General features: G+C 29.3%; 1 protein-coding gene across 1 annotated transcript; it reads left to right on the forward strand.

The window, feature by feature from the left end:
* The first annotated feature begins 6,656 nt into the window (after positions 1-6,656).
* Positions 6,657-15,977, forward strand: LOC120091250 (GDSL-like Lipase/Acylhydrolase superfamily protein). The gene is made up of 5 exons (XM_039049197.2): positions 6,657-7,021; positions 7,123-7,377; positions 13,156-13,427; positions 14,284-14,599; positions 15,463-15,977. The coding sequence occupies exons 1-5, from the start codon at positions 6,967-6,969 to the stop codon at positions 15,669-15,671; spliced, it is 1,107 nt and encodes a 368-aa protein (XP_038905125.1). The 5' UTR covers positions 6,657-6,966; the 3' UTR covers positions 15,672-15,977.
* Positions 15,978-17,159: the final 1,182 nt, after the last annotated feature.

The raw sequence follows: 17,159 nt of genomic DNA on the forward strand, positions 1-17,159 counted from the left end.
AAATTTTTCCTATATAAGTTGATTGATGAATAAATATTCCATCTGCTAAATGCTCAATTTGCAAACCAAGGCAAAATTTTATTTTTTCGAGATCTTTCATGTCAAATAGTTTCTTAAGATATTCTATTGTCTTTGAAAGCTTTTCAGGAGTTCCAATTATATTCAAGTCATCATATATAGTTATTATAGCAAATCCCGATTGTGATTTCTTTATAAAAATACACAGACATATTGGATTATTTTGATATCCTTCTTTCAATAAATATTCGTTTGTACCACATTCGTCTTGATTGTTTCAATCTATATAAGTGATCTTTGTAACTTTATTTAATACTATTCCTGATGTATATGTTTCAGGTACCTTAAATCTTTCTGGGATTCTCATATAAATATCATTATCAAGAGATCCATATAAATATGTTGTGACTACATCCGTAAGATGCATATCTAGACTTTTATACACAGTCAAGCCAATTAAATATCTTAATGTAATTGAATCTACCACCGGAGTCTCCTCAAAATCAATACCAGGTCTTTGTGAAAAACCTTGTGCAAATAGATTTGCTTTATATCTTGTGTTCATTTCTTTTCCTTACAAATACCCATTTGTATCCCACAGATTTAACACTTTTTGGTGTTCGGATTACTGGTCCAAATACCCGACGTTTTGAAAATGAGTTTAATTCTGCCTCGATTGCTCCTTTCTACTGAAGCTAATTTTTTCTATGTCGACATTTTTCAATAGATTTTGAAGTTCATGATCCTCATTTTCAGATATAATATCAAGAGCAACATTATACGCAAAAACGTTGACAATAATTACATTAATTCGATTCCATCTTTTCTTGTCATGACATAATTTATTGAAATCTCATTATTATCTTTAGGTATTTCACCTTCCTCATTAGTCATGTCGAGGATTTCTTTATGGGTATTTACATCCTCAACCAAGTCTTTTTCACTATTAATTATTTTTCATTTTCTAGAATTTAACCCATTGGTCTACCACGTTTTTAGCGTGTTCCGTACTCATTAGTGACAACTTGTTGTGTTGGGATATCAAATTTTTATGGAACATTTGCAGTTGGTATATGTGACTTAGTTACTTTCTTTCCATCTATAAATGCATCTTGTAATTTATTTGCTATATTTTGCAAATGAATTATTTTTTGAACTTCAAGTTCATATAGATCTGTACAGGGATCTAAATGCAACAATAACGATGCATTCCATATAATTTCTTTTTCTAAATTCTTAATTTCTTCCTCTAATGTTGGAAAATTTGTCTCATTAAAATGACAATCAGCAAATTGTGCAATAAATACATTACCCGTCAAGGGATCAAGATATTTAATAATTGATAGAGAATCATATCCAACATATATTCCTAACCTCCTTTGAGGACTCATCTTATGCGTTGTGGTGGAGCAATTGGAACATATACATACTGCACATCAAAAAATTCTTAGATGAAAAATATTTGGCTCATGATCATAAGCTAACTGTAATGGCAAGTACTTATGATAAGCTACTGGTCTAATGCGTACAAGTGACGTTGCATGCAAAATAGCATGTCCAGATACAGATGAGGGAAGCTTAGCTCTCATAAGTAATGGTCTTACAATTAATTACAAATGTTTCATAAATAATTCTGCTAAATCCTTTTGTGTATGAACATGAGCTATAGAATATTCAAAACTTATCCAATTGACATACAATAATTATCAAAATCTTGGGATGTAAATTTACCAACATTATCAAGACGAGTAGTCTTAATTGTATAATAAAAAAATTGTACTCTTAACTTAATTATTTGAGCAAGTAATCTTGCAAATGCAAGACTTCGACTTGATAATAAGCACACGTGTGACCATCTGCCATATGCATCTATTAATATCATAAATTTTCTAAATGGTCCACTTGGTGGGTTAATGGTTCCACATATATCACCATGAATTCGTTCTAAAAATGCAGGTAATTCAGTCCCCACTTTAGCTGGTGATGGTCTAATTATTAATTTTCCTTGAGAGCAAGCATCACATGATAATTCATTAGATTGAAGAATCTTCTGGTTCTTCAATGGATGTCCATTTGAATTCTCAATAATTCTCCTCATCATTATAGATCCTGGATGATTCAATGGTAATGTCAAATAGTAAATATGTTTGGATTCATGAACTTTAGGTTCATTGTTGCATATGTTTCAATTACTCGTATATGAGTATAATATAATCCAGAAGGTAAAGCAGACAACTCTTCTAATATACGTTTTTCATTTGAGACAGTAGTTATGATATATAGATATTCCACATTATTCTTACTATCAGTCTCAATATGATAATCATTTCAACGTATATCTTTAAAACTTAGAAGACTTCTCTTTGATTGACTATAAACAATCATTGTCAATTGTAAATTTTGTTCCTCTAGCCAAAATAATATTTTCTTTTCCAAAACCTTCAATCAAGTTTACAGAACCTGATATTGTATCTACTTTTGCTTTCAGCATTGTCAATTTGAAAAAAGTATTTTTTATTTGTAAGTATTACGTGTGTAATTGCACTGTCTGCTAAACATAGATCTTCTTTGCTCATTTTTGAAATACCCAACATATGAAAAGGATCCATATTTCTTCATTAAAAGAAAATAATTACAATAAGAAAAACAACACTTAAAATATACAAAAGTTACTAAAAAAACATGAAGTTAGATAAAAGAAAACAATAACATCAAGTCTAGATATTCTCAAAATCAAAAGAAACACTTGATGTTCCATCAACTGCGCCAATCTTCTCTTCGGGAGATTCAAAGAAGTTCGTCACATCCAAATTTGTCATATGGGATGGGGTCAAATATGTCATTATCCTGGTATGCAAAATTTTCTTCCACGGTTTTCTCTTTTTCCTTCTGGGAGGCTTGATAGAGGTCAACTAAGTGTTTTGACGTACAACAGGTACGTGACCAATGCTCAGTCATTCCGCATCGGAAACATTTACTTTCAACACTTTTTGAACTCTTATCTGTTGGAGCTTTTCCTTTGTGATCATCACTTTATGTGGTTCTTTTGAAAAGTGAATGATTAAAATGACCACCACGAAAATAATAAGTATTTCTTCCTCTACCACGGTCACGACCTCGACGATGACCACGACCTCGATCATGATTATTATTAAAATTCATAGCATTCACTTCAGGGAATGGTGTCGTTTCGGTTGGTCGAGATTCATCATTTTTCATTAATAACTCGTTATTTTGTTCGGCCATGAGAAGACATGAAATTAATTCAGAATATTGTTTAAAACCTCTCTCTCGATATTGCTGCCGTAGGAGCATATTCAAGATATGAAATGTAGAAAATGTCTTCTTTAACATATCGGCATCAATAATTTTCTCTCCCATAACAACAATTTTGAATTGATGTTAGATAGTGCAGAGTTGTAATCACTTACTGATTTGAAATCTTATAGCCTCATGTGCATCCACTCATAACGAGTTTTAGGAAGAATAACTGTTTTTTGATAATCATACCTCTCTTTTAAATTTTTCTATAAGATATACGGATCTTTTACTGTAAGATACTCCATTTTCAATCTCTCGTGGAGATGATGACGAAGGAAAATCATAACTTTTGCTTTGTCTTGACTGGATGTCGTATTTCCTTCCTTAATAGTCTCCCCAAGATTCATAGCATTTAGGTGGATTTCGATATCAAGTAACCATGACAATTTATTATCGTCAATATCGAGGGAGACCAATTCTAATTTTGTGAAATTTGTCATAGCAGCACTATCATAAAATATTGTACTTATGTTAGAAATTTAATAGATATTGAATATGTAAAATAACATTAAATTTATTAATTACAATGAAGAGAGCAAAATCGATATACCTTTAAGACCTACATTTAGTAGAAAAATCGACAGGAGCTCGTGTTAATAACGTGTTGTGAATTCGAGGAGCACAATGGGAACACACATATAGATAAAATATAATATAATAATATTAAATATATAAAATATCATATAAAATAAAATAACTAAAAACAAAAATAACTAAAATTATAAAATTGGATAATATGAAAATTAGAGAAATTTTGAAGTGGAATTCTCATAAATGTATGTGTGATTTTTAGATCCACCAAATGCCACTATTTATAAGCAAAATGACAATTAAGATGTGGACTTACATGGACACCAATGATGAATTATTAAAGGCACATAGACAACATGAAGGGTGACAAATGGCTTTTGGGACAGTAAACAATGGACATCTATTTATTATTATATTATTCATAGTATCATCAGATTTTATTTTATAAAATTAATTTCATTTATAAGGTATAAATGTGAAAGAATGACAACTATATAGTTTCATAATTTTACTTTGGCTTATTCCAAAAATTAACCTTTATATAAAATAATCAATTTATGCATTTACTATTTAATGCATCAAAATAAAATGAGCTTAGTTCAACAAAAATTGACATGATCTCATTTCTTTAAAGGTTGGAGGTTCGATTCTCATATCTTTAATTGTAGTATAAAAAAAAATATTTAATGTAAGTTTTCATTTAAAATCTAGAATTCAAATTGTAAGATAAAATTTTTAGGAAAAAAAAAAAAAAAAAAAAAAACAACCCACCAAACAAACTAATGTTATACTATGATGAATAAAAAAATATTTTTTTTAAAGTTAATTCAAATGGACCTTTAGTATTTATGACACTATCAATTTAAATGTTGAACATAGATGTATTCAATTATACTTACTTGAAAATTTTATTGTATAATATATTTTTTTTTAAGTATAACAATTGAGAGAGGGATTGAAGCTCAGATTTCTTAGATTAAAGTACATGACAATATCACTAAGCTAAGCTCACTTACATACAAAAAGTACTTAGGTTTCTTGCTCCTTTAAATAGTCATATTTTTCTTTTCTTTTTTTTTTTTCCCCAAACTATGATGCTCGACGCAATGGTTCTATATACATTAAACTGCTGCAATCTTTATTGTTTATAAAATAAAGTGTATATATAAAAAAATATATTCATTCATGGTTTTTAATTCTTATTTTACTATTTATCCCAACTTGGCCCTAACTTAAGTACTAAGACATCGATGTCGTCTATTTTCAAAGATCATATATTTAGATTCTTTCCCAATATTCGTATTATATTATTCTCAGAAGAATCTTAATATAGACAAGAAATACTAAACGGTCCACTGCTTTCGATAATTCTCTCAATCTTGTCATTAACTTTTTAATATTATCAAACTTTTTCCTCAATGCATTACAAATTTGCAATTATATTCTTCAAACTCTCCTCGGGTTGTCATTGTAAAAAGTCGTCGATGTTCAACATGATTGATAATTCTCTCCTATGTGGCCTGATGTTGGGGATGTACTCTCCATGCCCGTGAGATTTGAGAGTCCCGTGAGCTAGGATCATTGGTCCCCTTCTGAAGGTTACTGGAAGCTTAATGTTGATATCTCGTGGTGCAGTAAAATGAATTTTGGCGGATTAGGGTAGATGATTCGTGGCTCTTGTAGATCTCTTATCTACGTTGAGTTTAAGCGCATTGAATATGGAGGGCCAATCAAATCACTTGAAGGTGAGATCATCAAAACGGGACTATTGTGCTTTGTCCTGAAGCAACCCCTTATTGTCGAATCTGATTCAATCGAGATTATCCCTGTGCTCAATGACCCATCAACTGATATTTCGTGGGAGAAAAAAGCGTCGTTGAAGCTACGGTTGAGATCGTTTTGCGGGCAAGTTTTGTTTCTCATGTTAATTGTTCTTGTTTTTATAATGTTGTGGATCACTCACTTTTGCTGCACCGTTTTTTGTATTTTTTTGATGTCATACCTTCTTCTTCTATTCAAGAAGTGTACGAGGGATGTTGGGAGTCCTGTATTCATGATCGGTTACCCTATACTCTCCATGAAGAATACGTTGATGTTTAGTCGTTTTAATGAAGTTTGCTTTTAAAAAAATGGTTCACAATATTATTTTCTTAATATATATTTTTGTTTAGCACAATACATATAAGGATATGAAAACATGAAACTTCATCTTTAATGGAGAAGAAATAAATGTTATTGAGTTGTGCTCAAGTTAGCAGAGTGTGCTCACACATGGTAGAATATATATCCATAAAGAAAAATATATGGGTGTATTATAAGAATTTTCTTTTTTTTAAAAAAAAATAATTATTTTCACACACAGTTGGAGACTTTGATTGGACAGACAATCTAAAATGCACCCAAACATTTTTATAAAACAATATTCTTCGATCTAAACAAAAAAAAAAATATCAATTCATATTCCTAGAGTTCAGAAATTTGTATCTATTAAAACTATAAACTAATAATTGCATCAAATTAAAACCTAAGTTTTCACAAGAATATCAATTTACAAACTATATCATATTTTGTTAAAAAAACATTATATGAAATTTATTATTTGTATTGATTAAACTTCTAAATTTTCATAAGCCAATAAATTCATATCTTTCTTAATGCTCACTCTTGAAAAAGATTTCTATATCAATTTTCATAAGCCAATAAATCTAATTCAAACATAATATTTTCAAATTTAAATTGATGCCATCTATGTATAAATTAATAAATTTTTCGGGGGGAGAAAAATTGAATCGTCCCTTTAAAAACAATGTCAAGCCAGAGAAAGCCTTAAACGCCACGACTTTGAAGTTGAAACAATGGCGTATGGGCAAAAATTTGACAAATATAGAGTGGTTGAGGTAAGGAAAAGGTGACGGGCAGGTGAGTTTATCATTGGTGGATTGCCTTTTCTTTGCTCTCCTATATAAGAGTACAGTCTCAAACACTCCCCATTTCCAAAAACTCCGTCAAACATTTGGCCCCCAAAAAAAAAGCAAAAAAAAAAAAAAAACACTTCAAACTTCAAAGAGATTCCAATTCCAAATCTAAGCTCCTTTAATGGACTCCAAAAAGCTCCTCTGTCTCTCTCTCCTCTGTTTCTCTCTCCTCCCAGGTTCCCTTCTTCCCCCACTCTCTCTCTAAAACCCCCCTCTAACCCCTTCTTTCTCTCTCTAATTATTTTTTTTGGGTATTTTTGAAAAATTTTGGGTGCAGAATTATATGGGGTGGTTGGCGGCGGCGGCGGCCACCATCACCGCCACCGCGAGCGGCGGAGGAGTCAGAGTCTTGGAGGAGGGGAGCTGTCGGATTCCAATCCTAGAAAGATGTTTGTGTTTGGGGATTCTTACGTGGACACCGGAAACAACCGGAAACCGGCGGCCAAATCTTGGCAGTATCCGTATGGAATTACTTTTCCCGGGAAACCTACCGGCCGGTTCTCTGATGGCCGCGTTTTAACCGATTACCTAGGTAACTCTCAAATATTTACCATCTGATTTTTTTTTTTAATTTTTATTATTATTTTTTTTAAGAGCTCTGATTTATCTATCGTGTCAACTCATCGTATTTTTCTCTAATGATCGTATTTTATCGATCGTTCCACTCATTTTTTTGGCTATCTATTTTTTTTTATTTAATTTAAGCTTCATTTAATTTGAATAAATTAAGTTGTTTATGGATATTTATTGTTTTTTTCATTGTTTATTTAGCTATGATAATTTTATAATATATCACGATATAAATAGGTTGATTAAGCTTTTTATAAATAAATTCAAGAGTGGTAAGCTTGAAATCTCAACTTGAAGTTTGTGATTTACTATTCTATAAAAATAAATCTCAAACAAATGGAAGTTTATTGACGATATATGCATGTGTATACTTTTAAAAATTCGTAACTAATATTTTGCTTTGAAAAATTATATATATATATTTAAAATTTTGATTTAAACTTTTAAATCATAGACAATTAAAAGGTTGGGCCAGTTTGCATTTTTCTAAAAAAATTCAATTGAGTTTTAAAGAATTTGTACTTCTTAACTCTAATTAGTAAAGTATGTAAATCAACCAAAAGTATCAATCAAAGTAATTGATTTTAAGGTTTAAAGAGAATTTGAACTTCTAAACTCTAATTAGTAAAGTATGCTTAAATCAATTAAAGTATCGATCAAAGTAATTGATTTTGATTTTTTTTAAAGAGTGTGCCTACCAAATAAAACTATTAGTTTTGTTATTGTTGTCGGAGTGAACTTTAACTCAAGTGATGCTTATGTTGTATTAGTGATAAAGAAACAAGTCTGTTATTTAACGTTTCATATAGTAACAATTTTTTTTTTTTTTTTGTTTATGAAAACTAAGCCTATTTCCTTCTCATTTTTTATAATAATTTGCTATCAAGTTTATGATTAAACTCTCAGTCAAATTCCAATAACAAATTTTTAAAACCTGTTTTTTTTTAGTTTTCAAATTTTAACTTGGTTTTTTTAAATTATTAGTAAAAAGTAAATAATTAAGGAAGAAATTTGGAGGGAACTAATGTTTATAAACTTAATTTAAAAAACAAAATAGGCATAAAATTTTCACTTTCTACTGTACTAAAAAAAATCTTTTGTCAATGTTTTGTGACCTGTCTATTATTTTAAGGATAATTGTTTCAATTAACAAAACCGTTAGAAATATTTTCAAATAGAACAAAATATCGTTGTCTATCATAGAAATCGATAGTCTATTAATATGATAGATAATAACATTTTACTATATTTGTAAATAAGTTGATTTTTTTTCTATATTTGACAACAACTCTGCAATCTTCACAAACCAATAACATAATTTTTCAATTTTCAAAGGTGGCCTCTAAACCCTACACACACACTAGAATACCAAAATAAAGAAGGGGCTAAATAAACACATTTATTTTATTTATTTTTTTAAAGAAAATACCATAAATGAGGAGGAAAAAAAATTGGTTATAAAAATAGAAGGCAAAGATCATTATCAGATGGATCTAAAAACCAGACTAAGGTAGTGAACAAACATCTTTTACATTTAAAAACAAAAAGAATTAAAATATAATGAAAGGAAAGCATTGTATGATTAAAGGTAAGTCTAAAAACAAAATATAATATTCAAAAGGCTTGAAAAATAAATAAAGATAAATGTGCTTTATTTTTAAGGCCACATATCTTTAGCTTTAGTTTTATGGACACAAAGTGATTCAGATTTGCTTTAAGAAATAAGTAATAAATTTAAAAAAAGGAAAAAAAAAAGAAAAACAGGATCAATGAAGATGGTGGGTTCCTCCTTGCTTTTAGATAAGCCTTTTTTTCCCCCTAATATTCTTTATTTGACTTTGATTTTTCCAATTTTTATTAAATGTCTATAGACACTTCAAATTTTTTATAACGGTAAATATTTTTTATAAACTATTTTTTTATATTAAAAGATTAAATTTATAAACACTATTCTCGCAAAAAAAAAAAAAAAAAAATTAAGCAGTGTATATTAGAGATTAAAAAGTCTGTAGTTTGAATCATTTCATTCCTATTGTACTAAAAAATGGTATATTCATACACACATATATGTTTTTACAAATGTTTTTAAAACTCAAGTTAAATTTTGAAAACAAAATAGTATACTTCAAGAACAATTTTTAAAAAATTTGATTAAGGATTCAATTTTTATTTTCTTATAATGACGAATATTATTTTAAAAAGTTAGGAGAAAATAAACTAAATTTAAAAATCAAACCAAATAGTTATACATGTAAATTAAAAGAAAAACAACTTGATAGTCGTGCCACATGTGCTAAATATTACTCGAGTACATAATAAATCATTTTTGAAAAACTAATGATAGCGATAATAGGAACTCTAAAAAACTTTAAACCAAGATGGAAGAAGTTTAGTAGTCAATTAGAAACTAAAATGAACTTTGAATGCAAATAAATATTTGGGTGAATATCAATTTGGGGTATGCATCAATTTAAACACTGAACTTTTATAAGTGTATCAATTTAAACCTTGAACTTTATAAATATATTAATGTAAACTCTAAACTATCATTAGTGTATCAATTTAAATCTTGAAATTTCGTAAGTGTATCAATATATACCCTGGACTTTTATAAGTATATCAATGTAAACTCTAAACTTTCACTAATGTATCAATTTAAATCTTGAAGTTTCGTAAATGTATTAATTTAAACCCTCAATTATATTTTATTGGAATAAGTATTTTATTTATATAAACTTATGAAAGTTTAGTGTTTAAATTGATGTATCTATGAAAATTTAGAGTTTAAACTGATATACTTATAAAAGTTTATCGATACAAATTCTAAAGTTTATCGATATAAATTGATATTCACCCTAAATATTTTGAAAGTTGGGAAATAAATTTAAAAATTTTGAGCGCAAAAGGTGATTTTAAGTTTTTGTTTTTAATTTTTTAAATTATGATCTGTGGAAGGATAATTGCCAAGTCAGGGAGTGACACTTTTTGGTTGTAAAAATCAAGAATGGATGCATTATTGAGTCAGCTTTTTTTTTTTTTCTTTTATATTTTTCTTTAATTTAATTGGTATAGGGATGGCTGTGACTTTTCAACGTGTCAGTTTAGCATTACCCTTTTCTTTTTTCCTGACAGACAGTCTTACTTTCTCACTTGATTTAAAGAATTTGGATATAACTTCATTTTCACTACATTTCTTTACTTATCATCATTATTTTCTTCCCTTTGTCTTTTCCTCCCTTTTTATCATTCCTCTATTTTCTCTTTCTCTTTCTTTCATATATTATATATTTTTTTAATTTATACTTTGACCCATTAAAGTATATTCAAGTCTCTATTTTTTGGTGTAAATTCAAACTTTTGGGATTTAATTCAATTTAAAACTTATTTTATTAGTTTGAATTTAAATATATTGGAATCTTCTTAGTTTAAGTTTTATTAAAATTAATTTTGGGTAGCATTTATCAATTCAAATATACAGGCAACAATCACGATCTCAAATATTTAGTGTTTAACCATTTACTTGTCAATTGTTGAACTAAATACCATTCTATCTAATTAATTCAAATACATTATTAAGAAATATGGTTAGAATTTAATGGTCTAATTACTAATTAAGTTCATAACTTAAAATATGCTTTTAATTTCTAGAGTTTCATGATGATCTTTGAAGGCATTAATATTAATAACCTATTTTTAATTGTCAAGTTGAATTTCTAACTTGCACAGTATTGTAATTTTATTATCCTAAAACAATGTTGTAACCCTGAGTTTTTTTGTTTTTGTTTGTGTGTGTGTTTTTTTAAATAGTTGAAACTATGAATCTAGTTGCTATGTATATACTTTGTCTACAAACTTTTCATTAAAAAAAAGTATATATATAAAAAAAAGACTATTTTAGTCCATGTAGTTTAGTTTTGTTTCATTTTAGTCATTATATTTTCAATAAATCTTAAATCTAATTTTTCAAAGTTAATTTTTACGTAATTGATTGAGAATTTATTTAATTTAACTTTTCAAGCAATTAATTTTGAAAAGAATTGAAAACAACTCAAAATAGTTTTAGAAATGCTTTCAAAATTTATTTTAAACCGTTTTTATCAAAAGAGTTTAAATAAAAATGATTTTTTTAAAGAAAATATTTCTTTTCAAGTCAATACAAATGGATTCTAAACTATCAAGATTTTTGGAATGATCTTTCACTTAATTTTTTTTTTGGGTGAAGCATATTGTTAATTTTTCCTTTTAGTTTATAGCCTTTCAAAATTTTCAATTTAGTGTTGATATTTTAATACCATTAATTAGGGTAATTATTTTAATTGATAAAACTGCTATAAATATTTTTAAATACACCAAAATGTCATTAATAGATATTTTACTATATTTATAAATAGACATTTCTATCCATGTTAGTGCTAGACACCGATATATATCTATCATTATCTATTCTTGATAAACATCGATATTTTGCTAAATTTGTAAATAAATTAACTTTATTTTCTTGTATTTGAAAAGGGCCTTTTTAATTATTTCTTTTCGACGAAATTTATAAGAAAAATTAAATCATACAATGAAAAGTCAAAGTTCGATGCAACTTCTTAGAAATTATTTTCTTTTATGGCCTATTTTTTCCATTTAATTTACGCCAATTCACTTGATGTATTAGTACAATAAGAAAAAGCGTTGTATGATTTAAAAGATTTAAAAGTTAGTCACGACAAATTTTGAAAGTTAGAATTTCATCCCATTCGGTTTATTTTTAAATTATAGGAATTAATTTTTAACTTTCATCATTTAAATACAAATTTCGTATTTTTTTAAATAACAAGGAAATAATTTCTTAAAAAAGACTAAAAGAAGCAAAATGTAAACTTTTCCATTTGGGATAGACAATTTAAGTGTTTTTTTTTTCTTTTAATGTTTTTAGATCCATTAAACTCATCCATGTGCATTTAGTAAATAACGTGAATTGTATTTCTTAAATTTGTCTTTAAATTATGTTATCTAAATAGTAAAGAATCTTAAAATAACATTGTTATGTGTTTTACGTATCAATTGAAATTTTAAAATACGACTTACATTACAAAAAAAAATAAAAAATTTGATAAATATAATATTTCAACCTACAAACTCAATCTATTTTTATTAAATTAAAATAATACTATATATGATATTATAAAACAATAAATATATATTTTTTTAAATTAAATCATTTTTCATTAATAATAATATATATGCGATATACTAATTTCAATTTGTTTGTTTGGTCTACTAACTTTTGACTTAGATTAATCAGAGAAAAAATATTTATTTAAAAAGTCATTATTGTTTAAAATTTTTTAATATGAATAATTTAAAATACTTTCCAAAGTTATCACATAGGAATAATTTGAAAATATTTTTAAATAATAGATTATGATAGACTTATATTACTAAATGAATTCTATTGACGTGAAAGAATGTGATATTTTGTTATATTTTTAAATATGGTTGATTAATTTTCTTATATTTAAAAATAACGTTTGTCTTAAAAGAAAATAATAATAGAAAAAATAATCTACGGAAACGAACCTGCTAAACCTTTTCAGCTGTTCTATTTCTTTCCCTTGTTTTGTCGGTATTCGATACTCGAAAAATTCTTGATTTCTGTTCTGGAAGCCGATGATGGAAAAAGATCATTTATTAAATCGGCTGGATTATGGAGCACTATTGGGTTATTGAATCTTCTCTGTGAAAAATGCAGCCAAATATCTGAAGGTGAAGTCTCCGATACCATACAAATGGCGGAAAGTAGGGTTCGGACAGTTGAAATACGGGATGAACTTCGCGTACGGCGGCACCGGCGTGTTCGATACGTTTGTAATGAGCCCTAACATGAGCACTCAGATCGATTTCCTCCACCAGTTGATCGGCGAATCGACGTTCACCAGCCGAGATTTGCAGTCCTCTGTTGCGCTCGTCTCCCTCGCCGGCAACGATTATAACGTCTACCAAGCCACCAATGGCTCTGCACAGGTCTTTTCCCCAAAACTCATCTTCTTAATTTATAAACCCTATTTTGAACTTTTAATTTCGCATCCAATAAATCTATTTCTATTTTTTCCCCTAAAAATTAAGTTCATTTTCAAGAAAAAGAGTTTGAATTCCAAATTTCAAAAGCAAAAGGGAAGAATTGTAAAAACTATTTTTGAAGCTCGGTAATTGTTACAATTACACCCTTAAAATTTTTCAATTATAAAAATTGAACTCTAAACTTGTACGATGGTTTAAAATAGACTATCACTTGTACTAATAGTAGAAATTGAACTCTCAAATGATGAAAATAGAATCCACAAACTTATAATATTTTTAGAATGCATACAATTATATAAGTTTGAGGACTCACTTTTTATAATAAAAAGTTTGAAGTTATAATTATAACTATCACCGACTTTAGCTATAACGAACTGAACCCAATATTTTTATTTTTTATTTTTTTAATGATCTTTTGTTGATTTGTTGATTAGATGCAGATAAAAATAGAAAATAATGGTTATTAGACTACCAACTTATTAACTAGAATAGAATAATTATGAAGATTTAAACTTAAAAAAATATGCTCTTCGTATAAATTCTATTAGAAATAATGAAAAAGTTATTCAACTTAAACATAGCTACTTTTTTGAAGAGTCACAAATTCGAAACTCTACGTCTCTACCCCATATTTGTAAGGTATATTCATATAAAAATTAACAATAAATGATAAAATATAACGTTTAAGATATGATTGAAAATTGAAAAATATTTCAAAGAAGAGGATGGTTATTTGCAAATTCCATGACGAATCCCAAATATAAACCAGTTGATTAAAACTTTGGCATGTTGGTTTCAGGGTTGGCAGCCATTTATAGCGAAAGTGGTGAACCAGCTAGAGGTGAACCTGAGGCGGATCCATGGGCTGGGGGTTCCAAAGATAGTGGTGACCGCTCTTGAGCCACTGGGCTGCCTTCCCAGCACCACAGTTGCATCCTCCTTTCAACAGTGTAATGCAACTCAGAATCAGCTTGTCAACTTCCACAATCTGCTGTTGCAACAATCTGTGGCTAAACTCAACAATGAAGTCAAAGATCCCTCTGCATCTACTTTCATCCTTCTTGATCTCTATTCCTCTTTCATGGCTGCTCTCAACAACGAAGGAGCCCATCTTGGTGACTCTCTCTTTCAATCTTCTTCATTAAACTTTCTTTAGTCCCATTGGTTAATGAAATTTTGGACCGAGGGTCGTGTAAGGGTCCTAGTTAGGATTTAGGAACATTGGAATGATATTAGTAAGGGCATAAGGGTAATTAGTTAGAGATTAAGTGTATTTGGTTATAAATAGCGGGAGAGGGATTGAGGGAAGACAGACAATTGTTGAGTGATCTTGAACTTTTGTTAGCACACTCAAGTGGGGAGGGTTCCAATTGATCCTAACAATTGGTATCAGAGCTTTCACTTGGAAAAGCTTGTTAGAGGAGAGGTTGGATGTGATGAATCGGAAGATTGGAGGTATCCTAACAGGCTGTTCTTCCTCAACTAAACAGTCTTAGTTTATACTGACGGTTGACAAGGAAATAGAATGATGTTTAGCGTAGTAGTTACCATAGTCCTGTTCCCTTGGCGAGGTGGACATAGTGCTGAGTGTACATTTGATTTGATTGTTTATGTTGTTGATCCTGCTACCTCTTACACATTCGAATCCCAAACCAAAAAGAGTCGTTATGAATTGGCTGCAATGTTTGAAATGATTTTTGAAGACAAATGTTTTTATGTCAAACATTTCTGAAATATTGCTAACAAACTTTAGAAACATTTTAGGTGCTTTTTAAGTGCGTACAAATTTCGTAATTCATTTTGTATCATATTACTTAACACTATGCAAGTTTTGAAGTCTGCTTAAACTCACTTTAGGTCTAGGAATTTGACATAGATGAACTTCGCATAATCTCTTAGAAGTAAATGATCTGATACTTATTCGACGAGAAACACCGACCCCAGAAAGTAATGCTGCAATTGGAAACTATTTGTGCAGGGAATGTGAAGTTTGAGAACCCAATGAAGCCGTGTTGTGTGGGAATAAGCAACGAGTATGCATGTGGGAGTGTGGGTGTGAACGGGGAGAAGAAGTACACGATATGTGAAGATCCGGGAGCCGCATTCTTCTGGGATGAAGTGCATCCTACTCAGTATGGGTGGTTTGCTGTGTACTCTGCATTGCAAGCCAATCTAAAACAGCTTTAAGCTTTGAATTTACTTAGAGATCAGATAAGTGACCTCCCAATTTGACAAGACATTTCATTCATTCAATGATCATCTGTCATGTAATTTTCAAATAATATTTTGGCATAGTCTCTTTGCCTGTGCTCTCTGATTTTCTTGTATGTATTCATTTCTCTCTTTCCTCTGTGTGTGTAAGTCTCCATCTTCTTCTTCAAGTTCAGAGCTAATATTTCTTTCTTCTCTCTCTGTTTGTGTATGAAACTTCCCAAATTGTTGGGGTCAAGTTCATAGCTAATTTTTGTATTCTCAAGCCTTTTCGTGGTTTCAGATTGAAGTCTCTAACTCTGACTATTTGGTGTGTTTAATACCAATCTCTCTCTCTCTTGCAACAACTACGAGGATGGGGATCGAACTTTTAACTTCTAAGGAGGAAAGTCTCTCTCTCGTGCAACAATTGTGAGGATTGGGGATCGAACCTTCAACCTCTAGGGAGGAAGGCGATATCAACTACCATAGAGTTAGCTTAATTTGGCTTTCTTTCTTATTGGTCAAGTTCATGGCTAACTTTTGTTTTCTCAAGATCTTTTATAGTTTCTTGTAGCCCCTTCGGACATGTTTGAATTGATTTTTTTAATGTTTAAAAAGATGTTTTTAAATATTTAGAAAGTCAATCCTAATAAACCCTTACAAACAAGCCTTTACAATCTCTTGATTGTTCTTTTGGGTTTGATGTCGAAGATCATAAACTGATCGAATGCAATGACCTTGACAAATTAGAAATCCAAGGTATAGCAGGTTCTTTTGGGTAAATTAGAGCCAACCCACCTAAAAACAAGTTTCATTTTGTGTCATTTTTCTTTCTCCTTTCAAAACAGGCAAGACAAAGGTAACGACATTGATTGTTGTCTGAGTTCCATTGATAAAACATTGGCATGAAACAATAAACAAAGTGATGAAAAATCAAAACTTGATTTCCAAAAAAATAAGTGATGAATAATAGAACTCAAGTTGAAAATATTATGATTTTTTTAATAATAAAAAACTAATCAATTGATGGTAGATAGTAATCTAGAAACTATACTTAGTACATGATTTCATGTTGATATGAATAGTGCTCTGGAAAAAGGCAATGTGCTTCTTAAAAGAAGAGCACATGAACATGAAATGTCTATCAAAGAAATGAGTCCATCGAAGTTTAGATATCTCTCATAGTCTTTAAGTGAGGCACTCCATTTTCATTAAATTATGACAAACTCTCTTTAGAGTATGAATTTAGTGAGTTATTAGAGATCACTCACCGGTTAATATTTAAGGGGAATGACGTGTCCGTAAGTGCCTAGGATACTTTTTTCTAACGACTAGACAACGAAAGTAATCGTTACCTCCCCTCTATAATAGTAAAGAGAAATAATAATCATCTTGTTGGTGTATTTTATTGTCCTCTTTAGTCTTTTTTTTTTTTTTTTTTTTAGATTTCTTACCCACACAAGATTGTCAATATAAATGTGG

Source organism: Benincasa hispida, chromosome 11 (assembly GCF_027475165.1).
Source record: "Benincasa hispida cultivar pf3 chromosome 11, pf3_genome.v1.1, whole genome shotgun sequence".
Lineage (NCBI taxonomy): Eukaryota > Viridiplantae > Streptophyta > Magnoliopsida > Cucurbitales > Cucurbitaceae > Benincasa > Benincasa hispida.